Source organism: Dreissena polymorpha, chromosome 6 (assembly GCF_020536995.1).
Source record: "Dreissena polymorpha isolate Duluth1 chromosome 6, UMN_Dpol_1.0, whole genome shotgun sequence".
Lineage (NCBI taxonomy): Eukaryota > Metazoa > Mollusca > Bivalvia > Myida > Dreissenidae > Dreissena > Dreissena polymorpha.
Window position 1 is genome coordinate 66,190,041 of NC_068360.1, and position 18,752 is coordinate 66,208,792.

General features: G+C 33.7%; 1 protein-coding gene across 1 annotated transcript in view; it reads right to left on the reverse strand.

The window, feature by feature from the left end:
• The window catches only part of LOC127835759 (A disintegrin and metalloproteinase with thrombospondin motifs 18-like), a 26,164-nt gene extending 11,319 nt beyond the window's left edge, over positions 1-14,845 (reverse strand). Inside the window, exons 1-13 of the mRNA XM_052362198.1 lie at positions 14,831-14,845; positions 13,644-13,825; positions 13,209-13,269; positions 12,582-12,732; positions 11,589-11,767; positions 11,098-11,212; positions 7,211-7,303; positions 5,795-5,946; positions 4,500-4,557; positions 4,089-4,172; positions 3,286-3,400; positions 585-709; positions 157-273 (exon numbers count right to left, since the gene is read on the reverse strand). Of these exons, the coding sequence (XP_052218158.1) occupies positions 157-273; positions 585-709; positions 3,286-3,400; positions 4,089-4,172; positions 4,500-4,557; positions 5,795-5,946; positions 7,211-7,303; positions 11,098-11,212; positions 11,589-11,767; positions 12,582-12,732; positions 13,209-13,269; positions 13,644-13,825; positions 14,831-14,845 (1,447 nt within the window). The remainder of the gene's footprint in view (positions 1-156; positions 274-584; positions 710-3,285; positions 3,401-4,088; positions 4,173-4,499; positions 4,558-5,794; positions 5,947-7,210; positions 7,304-11,097; positions 11,213-11,588; positions 11,768-12,581; positions 12,733-13,208; positions 13,270-13,643; positions 13,826-14,830) is intronic.
• Between the last annotated feature and the right edge of the window lie 3,907 nt (positions 14,846-18,752).

Consider the following 18,752-nt stretch of genomic DNA (forward strand, 5'->3'; position numbering starts at 1 on the left):
AAATCGTACACAATTAATTTAAAATAATACAGATTGAGACAGATTGAGGTATATGATATATGACAAGCACATATTGGAATAATCGTAAGTAATATTAAGGTTATCTACAGAGACTGGGCATCATACACTGAACACAGAAACAGTACAAGCATTTACCACAAAGTCCACAAGACATGTAGCAATCCTGCTCCATCTGTTCGTTCTTCGACTCACACCAGCCCTTCCCAACGTTAGTCACGCATGTTGTCGTGTTCGTTTTGTCTTGACATGATGCTTGAATTATATTGGACAAATTAAAAAAGTCACCGTATTGCCTGCTCTAATAAAGAATACATTGGTTCATAGTAGAACGCCATGATATGAAATTTTAAAGTGTTTAAAGTGTTTCTTATTTAATTAAAAAATGTTTTAAATACTATGAAACCTCAAGTTTCACACGGTCTACACCTGTGAAATAACACACAATAATTTGCAAGATCCAATGCGTATGCATTTAACGTTTACTTCTTTCAAAATGAAGCAAGTTATTGTCTTTCTGACATAAAACTATATCGCAGAACATGTATCAAACACATTTAACTCACAGCCGCAGTCTAAGTCTCCGAATCCCTGCGGACATGAGCACCGACACGCGGTCGAATTAAACGTGCCTCCGTTCTTGCACGTTCTAACCTTGCAGTCCTGACAGTCCTTGCCTTGGAACGGGTATCTGTAAAGGAAATCTATACTTGGGACGGGTATCTGTAAAGGGAATTACCACTTGGAACGGGTATCTGTAAAGGTAATCTACACTTGGAACAAGTATCTGTAAAGGGAATTAACACTTGGAACGGGTATCTGTAAAGGGAATTTACACTTGGAACGGGTATCTGTAAAGAAAATCTACACTTAGAACGGGTATCTGTATAGGACATTTAAACTATGAACGGGTATCTGAAAAGGAAATATACACTTGGAACGGGTATCTGTAAAGGGAATTTACATCAATAGTCTTGGAACGGGTATCTGTAAAGGGAATTTTTATCAAGAAATTCCGTTCGTAGCGTAAAAGGGTATTCGATATTACGACGACATAATAATTTAACGGTGATTGCAAATTTTGATTTTATATAAACTGTTTTTCATAATACAACTGTTTAATCATATTTGCTACACTTTAAGAAAGTCTAAAAACAGACATGATGCTGTTATTTTGTGTTAAGTATCTCCGATTCATTCATACGATGCTAAACAGTGCACACACAACTCGACATTTGCGTTTAAACACTCTCAACAAGTGTAATTGTTGTGCTTAATCTAAGCTTGTGTTTTAAAATGCGATAATCTCATTTTTAGTTGCGTCTAAGGTTATGCAATATCGTACAATTGCAGTGCCTTCGGCGCTTTTATTTTACCATGATTTTAGTTATTTGCAGTTATGTAAAAGGTAAGACTCAAGATGGATGCTGATAAATGATTATATTTTTAGTCTAATCTTATTTTAGAAGTGTATGGATGCCATTAATCAATATAATATTTATTTATAACAGCAACTATAAAACCAATTTAAAATACAATGTGCCTCTGAACTTTAAACATAAACTGTATTTAATGCAATCATAGCAATAATTCAATAAAAAGGCAAAGCCAGAAAATAACATTGCCGAAAGAAAATTAGGAGAGAAATATCGTTTCTAAATGTACTAGTTTCAACGAATTATCAATCATTAGCCTATAGTTTTCCAAATTAACCATATTAAAGGGGCCTTTTCACGTTTTGGTAAATTGACAAAATAAAAAATAAAAGTTGTTTCAGATTCGTAAATTTTCATTTCAGTTATGCTATTTGTAAGGAAATAGTACTACTGAACATTTACCATGCTCTAAAATATCCATTATATGCATCTTTTTACGATTTCAAAAACTAAGATGGAAGTAACGTACCCTGGATAGTATATGGGCCCAGGGGCCCAATATATTCAAATAAATATATATAATCGTGTTTTATGAGAGAAACATTGACAAAGAGCCATGAAAAAACACCCTCTGATATTGAAATCATAACAAGGTCATTAACTAGAATTTATCATAGACCTGTCTTCGCGGGCCGCAAAAAATGGCCAAAATAGCTTTAATCCAAATCATCTATTGGTCCTCTTATGGGTAATTGGAAAACCTTTCAAACAAAATTTACCTCTAAGAAATCTGTCCAGCCGTTTACTCACAGTCGGCCGAAAACCAAGCAGTATTTCGAGCCCTATTATCCACCCGAATAAATATTCGACATATTTTTAAACAATATTTTTTAGTTTTCTCCCCTTAATCGATAGCTCGCGTCCTATTCCTTTAAAACAACGAGGCGTGTCACATAACGCATGCGTATGCAGCCACTTACCCCAAAAAATTAAGTCCAATACAATCAAAATGAGTAAGTTTTTTTCATTTATTTACAGTTGTTAAAGCGTCGTTGTTGTTCATTGGATGATTCTGTGCCTGGCTCTGTCAGTGTAATACACTGCTAAGCCGTGTTCAAGAGTAATGGCGACTTTCGTTTTCAGGTAAATCAAATTTAGGGTTAAAACAGTTGTTGCAAAGAAAATATAAACTTTTGGAATAAGTTTGTAGGGGGTTGGGGTTTTTCTTCTCATAAAACACGATTATATATATTTACTAAAAAAACTTGGACTCCTTGGCCCATATACTATCCAGAGTAAGTTACTCCCACCTGTGTTCAAAACCTGAAAATTATAAAGCGTTGCAACGCGAAACGATTAAATAATTTGGAAAGTTCTGTTGTTGTCGTTATATTTTGTGAAACTACGAGGATTGCTTATATAAATAAATAATACATGTCGTAAAAGTATGAGCATGGATGGTCGAGTGGTCAAAACGGGAGACTTTTACTCCAGGACTTTAGTGGTCAGTGGTTCGACCCCAGTTGAGGGTTACTTTTTTTCTTTGTTTTTAAATTGAATTCTTTTGTTTTGTTACTAGAGATTTTTAGGTCCAATGTATAAATTAATCAATATAAAGAATTTAATGACAATCTTCAATCCATGCAAAATCTTTGAAAAGGCCCCTTTAAATAAAGATATGACCTTTAGGTAAAGTCGTGTAAAAGACATTTAAAAAACTAGTATTTAATACACACAACTCAACTCAAATGTATCTGTTGTTTAACCATATTTATTTCGCCTCGATTAGATCACCATTCTTAGGCTTGAACCGTTCCTGTGTAAAAGACTTTGGAAGAGATTTCTCTCCCGATAAGGTGTATGAAGTGTTATTATTCCTATTTGTAGATACCTGCATTCGCACGCTGTTCCGTACGTGTTTCCAAGACAGTTACAGCCGCACACAGTCGACATCAGGCTCATTCCGTTATTGCAAATCTTATTGCATGTGGTATTGCACGAAGCGCCTGCAAACATTTTACGGCCTTATGCTTATGCAGCACATGAATTACATAAGATCAGACGATTAACATGTTTATATTGCTGCACGGTTAAACATTAAATAATTTCATACAAATATAGTATTAGCGCAAAGATAAGGGAAGGTTTAAGAAGACAAAATAAATATATAAAATAGCTTGTATTTGTCAAGAGATATCTGTAATATAACGCTAGGACCAAAACGATTGTATAAGTTATATTTTGTTAAAGTAGAACTGAATTGGATTCAAAGGAACATAAATCAAGAATATAAAGGCTTTACTCTCATCAGAGACTGAATAACTCTTAATCTGTGTTAAAGCAATTTAAAATTGTGCAGAAGAAAGGCTGGAAGTGAACTTTCGAAGATTTGGCCGTATTTCTCTTGTAACGAATGAGTACGTTTAACTACAATTAAGTTCGGTACTAATTGACTGAAACAAATGCACGTCACCATAAAAGACACAATATTCGAAACAAACAAACCATTACCTAAGTCTTACATCGATTTAGAATGAAAATCCACTTGAATATGGGACACACGAACAAAGGCGGTGATTTAAATCGACATTAAATTTTAATTTGATCTGGCAATATTTAGAAAGGAGAGCGTTTTCTTATAAAAACAATAACAAAACAACACATCACAACGGTAATGGCAATACTCTTAGTTACCAAAGTAGCCGGCATTGCACTGACATCCACATAGGGTTTGGTTCCATGTGCCGTAGCTTCCGCATGAACCGGTGCAATTATCCACTAGAAGAAATACTTATTATTAGACAAGTTGCATTTTCACATGCATGCAGTTACATAAATACATTATCAAAAACATATTGTAATAAACTCTTACAAGTTACTGTCAAGTGGTCGTTATTTTAGGCAAGTGATTACGCATGAATAAAATATGGAACTATACATAAAACACACCACACATTGGACAATAGCTGAATGACATGGGGCCATAGTGGTTTGCTTTAAATTGTTTATTCTATTTTCAAAAGCCATTTGTTAAATAATATTTATAAACAACAATGTTTTTGTAAGTAAACTTGCAGCGGTAAGGTCATATGAAAATATTCGTACATGATAAGGAGTAAGCATAATATACTCCTACGTTCGGAGACGAGCCTTTCTGGACAAACTGAAAAAAACATAAACACTAACAATAATTGCGTACTGAAGCAACAATTATTCACGCTAAAGATGTTTGATGGACGGCTAAATGATATTGAAAGTATTAAAAGTAAATGTACAGCAAAATACCTTACACTGAATACGTTAAAAAGTAGAAGTATACTATTTATTTGTTATAAAATGATGTTGTCCTGAAGCTCTTTGTATTTATTTGTTACACAATGATGTTATCCTGAAGCTCTTTGTGAGGGGCGGATCAATCTACGAACGTGTTCAACTCTCTGAATGACATGGACAAGCAAATGCACATTCGCATTATTATAAACGATATTGGAGGCTTCTAAAGTGTGCGATGTATGTAGGCGTTAGTTCGACCGCCAATAAGACATTGCAAAACATAGAGCATTTGGGTTGTTGTGTGTGTTAAAGTCTCCGTTCGCGGAATTATATATATGGGCAGAATCGTAAGAAAACGTGTTTTTATTGAGGATATCACTGAAAATCTGGTTGAAATCGGTTAAAAAACAAACTATATAGCGATTTTTATTTTGGGGTCGAGTACAGAAAAGTACGAAAACGACCTAATTAATATTAATAATTCGACACGTTAATTCAAACCTAAACAAACAAAATTGCGGATACGGGCCAATTTAGCGGAGATAAGGTAAGAACAAATGTAAATACATCTGTTACAGATGGAAACTGAGTTGCAACGCTAAGGTTTTGCTAAATCTATGTATTGATCTTCCATATGCTAATACTGTTTAGCGAAAACTAAATATAGATATAATTTGCATAACTCGCGACGTTGCAATGATTTTCGCCTATTTCATGTATTTATGATAATTTATATATTATTTTATTGATTCAAACTCGATTTTGACCAGGTGTTCGATGTCAACCTCGATAAAAATATATTTCAATGAATTTATGTATTTTTTTTCGCTATACGATTTATATGCAAAACAACGATCTATTCCGCGAACTGGGACTTTAACTCTAATGTTCAATCACTGTGCAATGTTATTTCTTCCGGACAACACTTGTTTCGACAAAGATGTGTTTAAATATACCGGGATTAATTGAATTATTTTGTTTCAAAATGTGTTGAACCTACATTTGATATGTTACAGCTAGCTGCATGATTATTCGGATGTTTTTCTATTATGTTAAGGTTTCAATTTCTATTGCTACTTTTACTAACATTTTTAAGAGTGTGTACTATTAGACATGAACACGCGTACCTTAATGACAACTGGTCGTGATATAGGACCCTCAGTGTACAGGAATTGTGTTCTGAAGTTACCATACCAGTAGCTCCCTGCATAGTTGAACGGGTTTGTCAGACGCACGTAGCTTAACGTCATTACACCCCTGTTCTCCATGCTATATAACTCTACAAAAATCACCCACATATACTTCCTATTTTTGACGGAATGTAAGTTAAGCAGTGTTATTTAATGTCGGACGCATACTCTTGAAACGATATTTGGCGTATTTAATTATAATATTTACCATTGAATATTAAATTAATAGGTGTACTAGATGCAAAAACATGTATACGTTATTTAAAAAAAGAACATGCATGTGCTGAACACGTCCCATGAATTGTATCAAGTTTGTATTACTACTTAAGTTATTTTTTGAATAATTAATAGCATCTGCTAACAATGTATACACATATCATTTAATAGCCCACTTATAAACTCCACAATAATAGCATCTGCTAACAATGTATACACATATCATTCAATAGCTCACTTATAAACTCCACAATAATAGCATCTGCTAACAATGTATACACATATCATCAATAACATCTGCTAACTATGTATACACATATCATTAATAGCATCTGCTTACTATGTATACACATATCATTCAATAGCATCTGCTAACTATGTATACACAAATCATTTAGCATCTGCTAACTATGTATACACAAATCATTTAGCATTTGCTAACTATGTATACACATATCATTAATAGCATCTGCTAACTATGTATACATATATCATTAATAGCATCTGCTAACTATGTATACACATAGCATTAATAGCATCTGCTAACTATGTATACACATATCATTAATCGCATCTTCTAACTATGTATACACATATCATTAAGCATCTGCTAACTATGTATACACATATCTTTGATAGCATCTGCTTACTATGTATACATATATCATTAATAGCATCTGCTAACTATGTATACACATATCATTAAAAGCATCTGCTAACTATGTATACACATATCATTAATAGCATCTGCTAACTATGTATACACATATCATTAATAGCATCTGCTAGCTATGTATACACATATAATTAATAGCATCTGCTAACTATGTATACACATATCATTAATAGCATCTGCTAACTATGTATACACATATCATTCAATAGCATCTGCTAACTATGCATACACATATTATTAATAGCATCTGCTAACTATGTATAAACATATCATTAATAGCAACTGCTAAGTATGTATACACGTATCATTTAATAGCCCACGTATAAACTCCAATTGAACTATATTTACTAATAGCATCTGCTAACTATATATACATATATCATTAATAGCATCTGCTAACTATGTATACACATATCATTCAATAGCCAACTTATAAACTCCAATTGAACTATATTTACAACCTATGAAGTTGTATGTCATATCGTTATAGTTGAAATAGAACACGATGTTGAAGGACCCAGAAGGTAACGTAGCGATCACCGTTCCCGTGTTAACTGTAAAGAAAATTTTGTTGATATATTTTAGTTTTATGTAATATTCTTATTTGGTACATTACTTATAATTTAAGGTTGTATGATATAGTGTTGAATCTAAACCCGAAACCGTAACACGAAAATAAAGCTAATAAGATGAATAGCAAAAGCATAACTAGCAAAGTTTTAAATACAAAAAAAGAACAATGAAACATCAGACACAATGTAACAAGATACATTATTGTCATTATCTACTAGTTGTGTAACAGAACAACAATATTACGTATACAATGATAACATTTGTATCACCGTCGTAAAACTGTAAATGCATTTGATGTTTACACCGGTTTGAGGGCTAGCCAATGTAACACTTTCACCAGAAGTAATCACAAACGAAACGCGCGTCTAAAACAATCTCAATCTAACACTTAATCCAGAATAAGTCATCAACCAGACGCGCGTCTAAAACAATCTCAATCTAACACATAATCCAGAATAAGCCATCAACCAGACGCGCGTCTAAAACAATCTCAATCTAACACATAATCCAGAATAAGCCATCAACCAGACGCGCGTCTAAAACAACCTCAATCTAACACATAATCCAGAATAAGTCATCAACCAAACGCGCGTCTAAAACAACCTCAATCTAACACATAATCCAGAATTAATCACAACCCAAAACGCGCGTCTACAACAATCTCAATCTAACACTTAACCCAGAAATAAAAACACCAAACGACCACCTCAATCTTAATTATTTTTGAAGACAAAACAAACACGTGAAGTGAATACGGCAAAGTTTAACTCAGATTTATTGTTATGATGTCGTTAGTATTGGCACTTTATTAAATGTCGGAAAAACTGAAGTGTGTTTGTCCCAAAAGAATAAATGAAAGAAATATTAACAAAGTGAGCTCTTTGGTTACACTATTGAGTGGATTTGTTACGTTCTTAGGTGTAAAAAAATATATAACGGTTCACTAAAACGTTCAGTTGAAACACTGAATAAATAAGGCTCTTAAGCAATATTATCAAGTTATTTAATTATTCAGCTTGATTATTTTATATTAAAACTCAATTATTTATTTTAAAATTCATTGTAACACCAATAAAGCCAATGTAACACTTTCACCAAAAGTAATCACAAACGCGCTTCTAAAACAATCTCAATCTAACACCTAACCAGAATAGGTCATCAACCAGACGCGCCTCTAAAACAATCTCAATTTAACACATAATCCAGAATAAATCACAACCCAAAACGCGAGTCTACAAGAATCTCAATCTTACACATAATCAATATTTAATCACAAATCAAACGCGCGTCTACAACAATCTCAATCTAACACTTAATCCAGAATAAGTCACAAATCAAACGCGCGTCTAAAACAATCTCAATCTAACACTTAATTTAGAATAAGTCACAAATCAAACGCGCGTCTAAAACAATCTCAATCTAACACTTAATTTAGAATAAATCACAAACCAAACGCGCGTCTACAACAATCTCAATCTAACACTTAACCCAGTAATAAAAACACCAAACGACCTCCTCAATCTTAATTATTTTTGAAGACAAAACAAACACGTTAAGTGAATACGGCAAAGTTTAACTCAGATTTATTGTAATGATGTCGTTAGTATTTGCACTTTATTAAATGTCGGAAAAAACTAAAGTGTGTTTGTTCCAAAAGAATAAATTAATTTATTTTTAACAAAGTGAGCTCTTTGGTTACACTATTGAGTGGATTTGTTACGTTCTTAGGTGTAAAACATATCTATAACGGTTCACTAAAACGTTCAGTTGAAACACTGAATAAATAAGGCTCTTAAGCAATATTATCAATTTATTTAATTATTCAGCTGGATCATTTTAGATTATAAAACTCAATTATTTATTTTAAAATTCATTGTAACACCAATAAACACGTAAGATAGGCCCAATTAGTATACCAGCCCTAAACAACAGTTTTGCATATACTTTGTAACAGATTTACACATACCTTAAAGTAATATAAACGTTTTCCCGTTTTTTAATTTTTTTTTGACACTGTTTAAAAATATTTTATCCACATCAACCATATTGTTTATAGATGCTATGTACCATAACGAAAATCGTTGAAAATGTTAAAACAGATAATCTCTTTTTGCGTATTTACAAAATAATATGTTTTATGCAAGATAAACCATGTTTACGAGGTAAAAATGGAATTACAAAGCGATATGCCCGTGGTTGATTTAATGTACGCAAATATGTAAGGAAATACGTGGGGTCCGTCAATAAACATCTTTCATATCATATGACATTTGTAAATAAGGAGCCTTTCACTATTAATTTAAAATGACACGAACATAGAATACTTGAAAAAAAATCATATTTAATGCATATACAATTGATTATACCTGCAAAAATATTTACAATGGTGTTTGGTTTTTATGCTGTTGACATTACCCGTGATTCAATTTGTTTCAGTAATGTTTGGTTACACCAGCATCATGAACTCGAGTGTATAAATAGCATGCTGAAACAAGGAATACGTGTTGTATAAATTAAAACTTGTTTTGAAGTCTCAAAGTAAGTTTAAACATTATACTACATTCAAAAATAAGTTCGCTTAAAAATTACTTGAATTATATAGAACATAAAGAAACATAGAATTGCATCGAGTAGATTAAAATTATATTATTAATCATTTAAAACTCGAAAAAGGAAGATTTACATACGTCAATGATCGTAAATGACCAGTGTTCTGTACTATTATAATTGAATCTGAATGTCTTTTTCAATACTGTGTCCATTAGAGATCTGAGGTCCAAAAACAACAAAAACTGTTTTAAATACATTGGACTATTTGCACATTATATGTAATCAAAGTCTGGACAATGTATTCGCAATGTTACGACATTTATTTATTTAACGAAATATATTTGTTTTGCTTCTTTTTCCGTTGCTTCCTATTCATTAATCCTTTATTTTTGCGATATATTAAAAAATGTTAACAAACACATATGCTTTATCTAAACTGATACTCAACTATCAAGTTAAGGATGTATCTACATTTACGTTCTAAACAAAATAGGTGTAAATATGTTTCATCCACATAACAGACGCTACCTCTACTACATGCAACCACTTAAGACTGTAATATAACATCATTAAAAATATTTCGATGATAAATTTACTGCAACCCACACAGCACAAATCACAATATTGTATTATTTAATATAACAAAAGTAACTTAATACAGAACTCTTTCAGCAACTTCAAGGACGCCGTATTCTTACCCACTACTTTTAAAAGTTTTAAAACAACTATAAGCATAAATGATCCAATTTCAAACCAACTATAAGCATAAATGATCCAACCTGGGATAACCGCATTGAAACGGTCATTGCACCTGATTTGAGGTTTTAAACGGTTTGAGGACTAGCCTATCCTCACACCTACCCGAGCATGATTCACAAACCAAATGCCCGTCTCAACGATTTTAAAACGTATTTTTGGCTTCAGACGGAAACGAAAGATTTGGTTTACAGATATTAAGTCAAAAAAAATCTTCCGTCACTCTGTAAATAACATTCAACGAGACTGCATTTTATTGCCCATCCCAGTATTTAGGAAAAGTCACAGTGTCATAACCAGAGTTTCTACGGTTTACGATATATAGCAATAAATTACTTCAAAGCCTATAGCGACGATTGGATAGAGTGAACCATGTGTCTTGAAACATATGCGTCGCTTTATTGTTAAAACAACTTTATATGATTATAAGTGTCATAACGACCGTATAAAAGTAAATAGAAGTATATACAGGCAACACTCTCGTTAAACACCCCTGTTACAACGTTGCACGTCGAATTATTCCCTCCACACAGCCCACATTCGTCATTCGCCTTTGTACCAGATACGTTATCACAGCCAAACATCTGCAAATACAAACAAAGCGAGAGTCATTTGCAATATCTAAGCAAATATGTTTAATCTCTTAATTGTGAAATATCATATTATATCATATCATAATCATATCATATCATATCATATCATTTCATTTCATATCATTTCATATCATTTCATATCATTTCATATCATTTCATATCATTTCATATCATGTCATGTCATGTCATTTCATGTCATATCATATCATATCATATCATATCATATCATATCATATCATATCATATCATATCATATCATATCATATCATATCATATCATATCATATCATATCATATCATATCATACCATATCATATCATACCATATTATATCATAACATATCATATACCATATGAAATAACACTAACTTGACAGTAGCCCTGTACACATCGGCCGTAACGACCAGACCGCCGAGCGAGTTTGTTGGTTTCTATAAACGAGTCGAGTTCAGGGGGGTCACACGGTGTCCCGTCCGGCATCAGACCAAACCTCTGGTAATAATACACAGGATTGACGCTGTTACACTTCACCTCGCACTGCCCGAAGTCTGCGAATGTACACAAGATAAATTATCAAATGGAACAGTAAATGAACGACAATAACACTCGTTTACTACTTCAATATGATCTGTGTAGCTATAAAATGTAATTTTGCTTCATTTATTTTGTTTAACTGTTCACTTGCCTTAAAAAAGGTCCACGAAATAGTATGTAATAAGAATGCATAACTGCTCCAGCACCTTGAGTTTCACTTGAATCTTTATATTACATATGGATAGTCACTAAAATATAATAATTAAATGCAATAGCTATTTCGATGTATTGGAATACTAAAAGTGGTATTCTAAACTAAAATATGATCGGCAACAAGTACCTGACACTGGCCACGATATATTGAACATGCTCTTGTTTAGAAGATATACATATAATTTAAAAAAGCATTTAAAAAAATTGCTTTATTTATATATTTAACATTGATTATTCAACATTAAATTCAACATTCCACATTTGATATTTATCATTAAAGCACAAATATCGGTCTTTGTGCTACACACTTTCCTTAAATGAAACATTATTGAATCGGTTAAAATCACTCACGCTTATATAAACGATAGCATGTGAGAACTTGCAATTATCATAATTTTGTTATTTTAAAATAATAACATGTTTTATAGAAAGTATGGAACGGAAACACAACGAACTATGTCAACCATCTATATAGAGCAGTTATAACAATGTGGGAGCAAGATAAGGGTACAGTTGTATATTTTTAAGCAATGATAAAATTGTAATATGCGTGACGAATATGTTACTTAAATGATTCATAGACATATTACCATGATAAATTAATTTCTTACTAACCATAACTATTAAATTGTTCCCCGCTGTCAAGGAAGACGGAAGCATTTAAACCAATTTTTTCGTAAACGTTGTTGGCCTTCAATGTTGCGCATGTCTCTGATGCGCGCACAATTTTCAATTCACTCTCAACATCCGGGTCATTATCACACGGCTGCAATACATTTATTTATTAAAATACCAATGTACAAACTCAAAAAATAGCAGGATATAAATGTATGGTTATGTTAACATCTGGTAGTTTTCTATTTAGGGCAAGTAATCAGTTAGATATGTAATACAATATGAAACACAACATCAAACGAATCGATCCGAACTGGGCTTCCTATGTTGTTTAAACCGTGTGAACGTCGCGCCCAAAATGTGCGCCTCTTAATGTGTAGTCCTTTGTTATAAAACATATAGACAGCTGGATTCTTTTAGAATATGAAGGTAGTAAGTATTGAAAAGGTAAAATGTAATTGAATATGGACGAAATGTTTTACAACAATGGCAGTCTAAATCGAAATAGGAATACGTTTCAAGCAAGTATTCGCATGTCTCATGTTTAATTAGGTTAGGCTGGTTTTATTTATATAAATATGAACAAAAATATAACATGTCTTAAAAAAATATTCTGACGGCATTTACCTGGGTATTACATACAAATGATTCATATTCATTTCCCTCGCACCATGCACTGTTCTTTGGTCTAAAATATGAGAACTTAATGACACACTTAAAATTGAACACCATAGTTCAATTAATCATTCACACAATTTACGAACAGTACCAATCACATTAAAAAATAATATGCAATTTATTTAACTTGTTAGTCCTTTAAAAATGTACACATAAAATTACAATGTGTATTGCATACATATATATAACACTTAAACATACAGCAATATATATATAATATATAATATAATTTATATATATATATATACACACATTAATATATGTAATTAAGAAGCACTTATGATCCTCATACATTCATACAAGTCTTAAGTCATGTAATTGTATCTTGTCTGCATATAATTGTTAGTCATAATAAAAATCGTCTCGATACTCTGTGCCGCATACTTTGGATTGCTGCAGGTCCTTCTCCTGTAAATGATGCCCGTTCCACACGTGCGACTGCATGTCGTGTTGGGTAACCAGTCAGACCATCCGCCCAGAACCACTTCGAATAATGACAGGTCAAGGCCGGTATTGTTCCAATGTATGCACTGAGGTACCCCATTAACCAGCTGGGTGGAGCAGACCTGAATGCACACAGAAATGGATTTATTTATAGGTTAAGTTTTTTTTCTAAATTTCTGTGCGATTGTCAGTATTTATGATATTGAAGCGGTAAAATTAAAAATCTGTTGTACAACAGACCATTTAGTCTGATTCCATCGACATGAATTTTTGAGACAGACAAACATCGAAAGTGACCTTCCATCGTTATAGAATCACTCTGCATCAGCAGACAATTTTATTGCCTTACAGAGGAGTCCGGAGATTGCCGATGTATCATGATTGTTATAGAATGGTAGTTCGAAAAAGTATCATATATGCTTATGACTGAACATAAATTTAAAAATAAAAAAGCTGTTTTCATAATAAGCTAAATATTTATGACGCCAATAAGCATATATGTAGTTTTTTTCCAAGTTTATTTAATGAGCACTAGATCAGACACATGTGCTCAGGGTTTTATGCCGATCAAATAAAAATACAGATTTTCTCTACAATAAAATCACGTAACAATATAGCCAATATGTATGTATGTAGCCATGTTAAGTTTAAAATGCGTTAAAATAAAAGAAAATGACATATTTATGTAGAGTAAAATAATATTTTTTATACAGAAAAAAGGTCAGATTTATGTTATTATTTTTACAATTGTAAAATTGTACGCATAACATTGTGTGATCACTATCAATTAACCTCATCCAAGTTACATTCTAACAAAATGTGTTCACTAAATATATAAATTTCCTGTTAATTCAAATAAACCGTTCTTTAAAATGACGTGTGTGTGTGTTGTGTGTACTTCAACGCATGTTGCTATTTCATATCTATGTTAATGTCGATGAGCCTCAAATGCGTAAGTCAAAATAAACTATTCTGTTATGTTCTGTTTTACTGCATTTTACACATAATACATGAGACAAATGCATCTTCTGAAATATTTAACGTATGTAAACCGGCGTTGAAAGTAATGGTGATGTCATTATCACCCTTAATACACAATAGTAGGACTACGAGGAATGGTTACCTACATTTTCGCACGACATATTTAAAAAAAAAACTACTTCTTAAATAGTGTAGTTTTCGTACAACCTAACCCATATGTACTGTGTTTAATACGATTGTTACAACATTTAATAGATCTGACTTGGATAAATTGAATGATCCAGTGATACAGAGGTAATTCAAGCACAGATAGGTGGCAAGTTTGCAGTCCTGGACATCTAAGAAAATGACATCGAGACCATAACCAACAACACCAAGGATGTCCTACTGTCATCGGCCAAAGAAGTGCTTAAGTGCATTAAGATTGGACCAAAAATGTGACTTCTAGAGTGTTCACATGTTTTCACTATATACATATAGAGAAAACTGCCCCGCCCCCTTGTGGCCATGTTTTTTCACCGATCTTGACCGTTTTCAAACTCGTCCGAGATATCAATGAATCAATGTTTTGACCAAGTTTCATGATGATTGGGCAAAAATTTTGACTTCTAGAGTGTTCACAAGGTTTCTCAGCCATATAAGGAATACTGCCCTGCCCCCCGGCGTCCATTTTTTTCAACGGACCGGAACCATTTTTGAACTCAACCAACAGATCATTTAGACAAACATTTTGACAAAGTAACATGAAGATTGGGCATCAAATGTGACTTCTACAGTGTTCACAATGTTTTTCTGTTTTTGACCTAGTGACAGGTTTTTCACCCAGCATGACCCAGTTTTAAACTCAGTCGAGGTATCAATTGGAACAAATGTTCTGACCAAGTTTCAGGAAGATCGGATAATAAATGTGGCCTCTAGAGTGTTCACAAGGCAACATGTTGACGAAAGACGACGCACGACGGACGACGGACAAAAGGCGATCACAAAAGCTCACCATGAGCACGTTGTGCTTAGGTGAGCTATACAAATATAAAACTAACTCACTATGTAGAATGCTCAGTGAATTTTTAATAACATCTGGTACTTAGCGCCACCTCGAAAGTAGCTTTGGCTCATTTATCAATGCATCGCAAAAAGGAATTGGGGGGCTGTGATGAACGGCGGTGTATTTAAATTATTATAAAGAGTTTCATAAACTTTTCCTAAATCAATCGACTTTTCACCCGACAAAAATCCAAAAGCAGATATTGCATTTTTTCCCAAAATGGTCGGGAAAATGCCTGAAAAAGCAAGCAGCATGCATGTTTGTATATGAATTAATTTAAAAAGAGAAAATGCTCTAAAACTTTCTTATATGTTCAAATTAATTAATCAGAACAGGACTCTGTATGTTTCAAAATATGTCGAATTAGCATTAATATATCACTTACAGAGGCAAATAAGAGGAATATAGAATAAAAATGGAAATTTATCTAGTCTTCAATATTTACAGAATTAATTTCCTTTCATTTACCGGTATTTTTCATTTGTAAATAAAAACTACAAGGTTTTTTAAGAGATTATAAAATGCAACATGAATTAACATACTATTATAATAAAACAGTATTTCTGGAAAGAACAATTATATGTGCTTATCAACTACTTGTTAGACAGAACACAAGTCACTTCTTAGTCCTAGCTATAATTGTTTACAGCTTGTAAATGGGATGCTTTGACTCAAAACAACGTTAAATTGCAAAGTATTTTGTCATAATATAGGTAACACATAAATCTGGGTCTTAATACAGTGTACTTTATACCCGTGTTTTATACATGCAATAACTACATAAAATACAGTCTTCATTAATTATCAATAATAACAATGATGACATAAGCAAACTTTGTATATCATAACATTTTTTTATCTGTTTCACTAGCACTAAAATACAAATGGACCAATTTAATGATGTCATCTAAGAGATTCCTCAAGTCAAGTTAAAATCGTTTAAAAAATATTGATAGATCTTATGATATGGTTTTCCAATGTAACAACATATGTTTTTTTCAAACCTTTGAGAGAAGAGAGAGGAAGAAAAAGCAATGGGTGACGACTGAATTCATGGACCTATATGACAAAAGAAGAGAGCTGAGGCATGAGCAGGACACCTGCCTGGACTCCAGGGCCAATTGCGAGCAAGGAGACAATGGAGGTAAGGAAGAAGAAGCCAGGCCAGAAAGAATGGATTTACGGACATCAGCGACAAAGAGATGACCGCAGGCAGCAGTAGAAGTTATACACCACCCTAAAGACCCTAACGAAGACCAGTCAGCCAAAGGTCATTGTTATATCAGACGCTGACGTGAATTTCCTCGCCGAGAGTCTAAACAGATGAACTGAATACTGCAGTGACCTCTACAACTATCCGCTTCGATGGTATTCCAGTCTCTTTAAGGACGATCCCAGATCAGAAGTGGACGACGGAAAGTCCGGAGACAGTGCGTAGTCCTAAGGCAGGAAAATCACCGGGAGTGGACAACGTCCCTTCCGAGCTGATTAAGCACGGGAGGAGAGTCAACGGTTGCAGCAGTGTCGGCACAATAGCGCAATATCTGGAGTAGAAAAAGTGGCCAAAGGGTGGACCCGTAAACTGGTGATACCCTACAGAAAAAGAGCAACCTCAAGTTGTGCGAAACTACCAAACATCAGCCTCATCATAGTGATTCCAACCAAATCAGGCTACGCATTATCCTTAATCGATTGAAAAGTAAAACCGAGGAACTGCTGACCAAAGAGCAGGCTGGATTCAAATTCAAATCACAGTTGAACAGATCTTTATCTGCAGGTTCATCATTGAGAAAACAGCTGCAACACCAGTTTTTCACCACTTCATTGACCTAAAGAAAGCTACCGACCCCGTATGGCATTAAAGCCTATGGCATGTTATGAGAGATGGTGCTAGTCATTCAAGAACTCTTAGGAAACGCAGCAGGGGGACGTTTTCAAGCTCAGTGAGCGTCCGTTAGGGATGTATGCTCTCCCCCATCTTGGTCAAACCTTTTTCTTGAAAATATAATGGAGACTCGCCATGGACCACCACACCTATATCTCGATCGGAAGACCCATCTCCAACTTGATATTCGCTGATTACATTGAACTTTAAGATCTCACCAACATACTGTATGAAAAAGCAAGAGCACGCGGAATGGAGTTCAGCAAAGAGAAGTGAAAGATCATGGTGAACAGCACGACCCAAATCAGTGCAGAAAATCACCATGAACGGCGACAAGCTAGAAGAAGTGACTAGCTTCAAGTACTTGGGTGCAACCCTGTCCAAAGATGGTACCAGTACCGCTAAGGTCCTAATAATATATGCCATGGCGACTGCAGCGATAGCCAGACTGAGCCCGTTGTTGACAGTTCCATCAGCTTCCCCACCAAGTCCAGGCTCTTTAAGTCTCTCGTAGTCTCCATATTACTCTACGACTGCGAGACATTGATTGAAATTGAACACAGAACGCAGGATACAGGTATTCGAACATTAATGTCTCCGAAGACTGCCGGACATCTCCTACACGGAGAACAAGACCAAGATTAACTGGAGATTTTCATAAAGGTTTTAGCATAAACAGTCTTTAAAAGTCATACAACACAAATGTGATTAAAGAAACATTACAAATACAGTTCGTTTATAATTATTAATTCTTCATTCAATGAATTCCTTTGGTAAACGATTTTTCCATACGCAAACTTCATGGTTTAATTTTGGCATTCATATACGCACAATTTTTTCGACGGAAAAATCTGTTTTTGGCTGTGTTCTAATCCCAAAGGTTCATAAAGGTTTGATGCCAATGCTACGACTCATGATGACTCCAAGCTGTTTGTGAATTCAGTTACAACATGTACAATAGTGACAAGTGATTAAATTGACGATGATAATAGAATATATTAATATGTATCATATGATATGTTTGGCTATTTATTTGAAAATAGCAGATATGTATGCCATGTTGAGTTTAATTTTTCACGTACTAAATAAAAATAAAAAGAGTTATAGCACACAACGCACAAGGGCATACATATCCCAA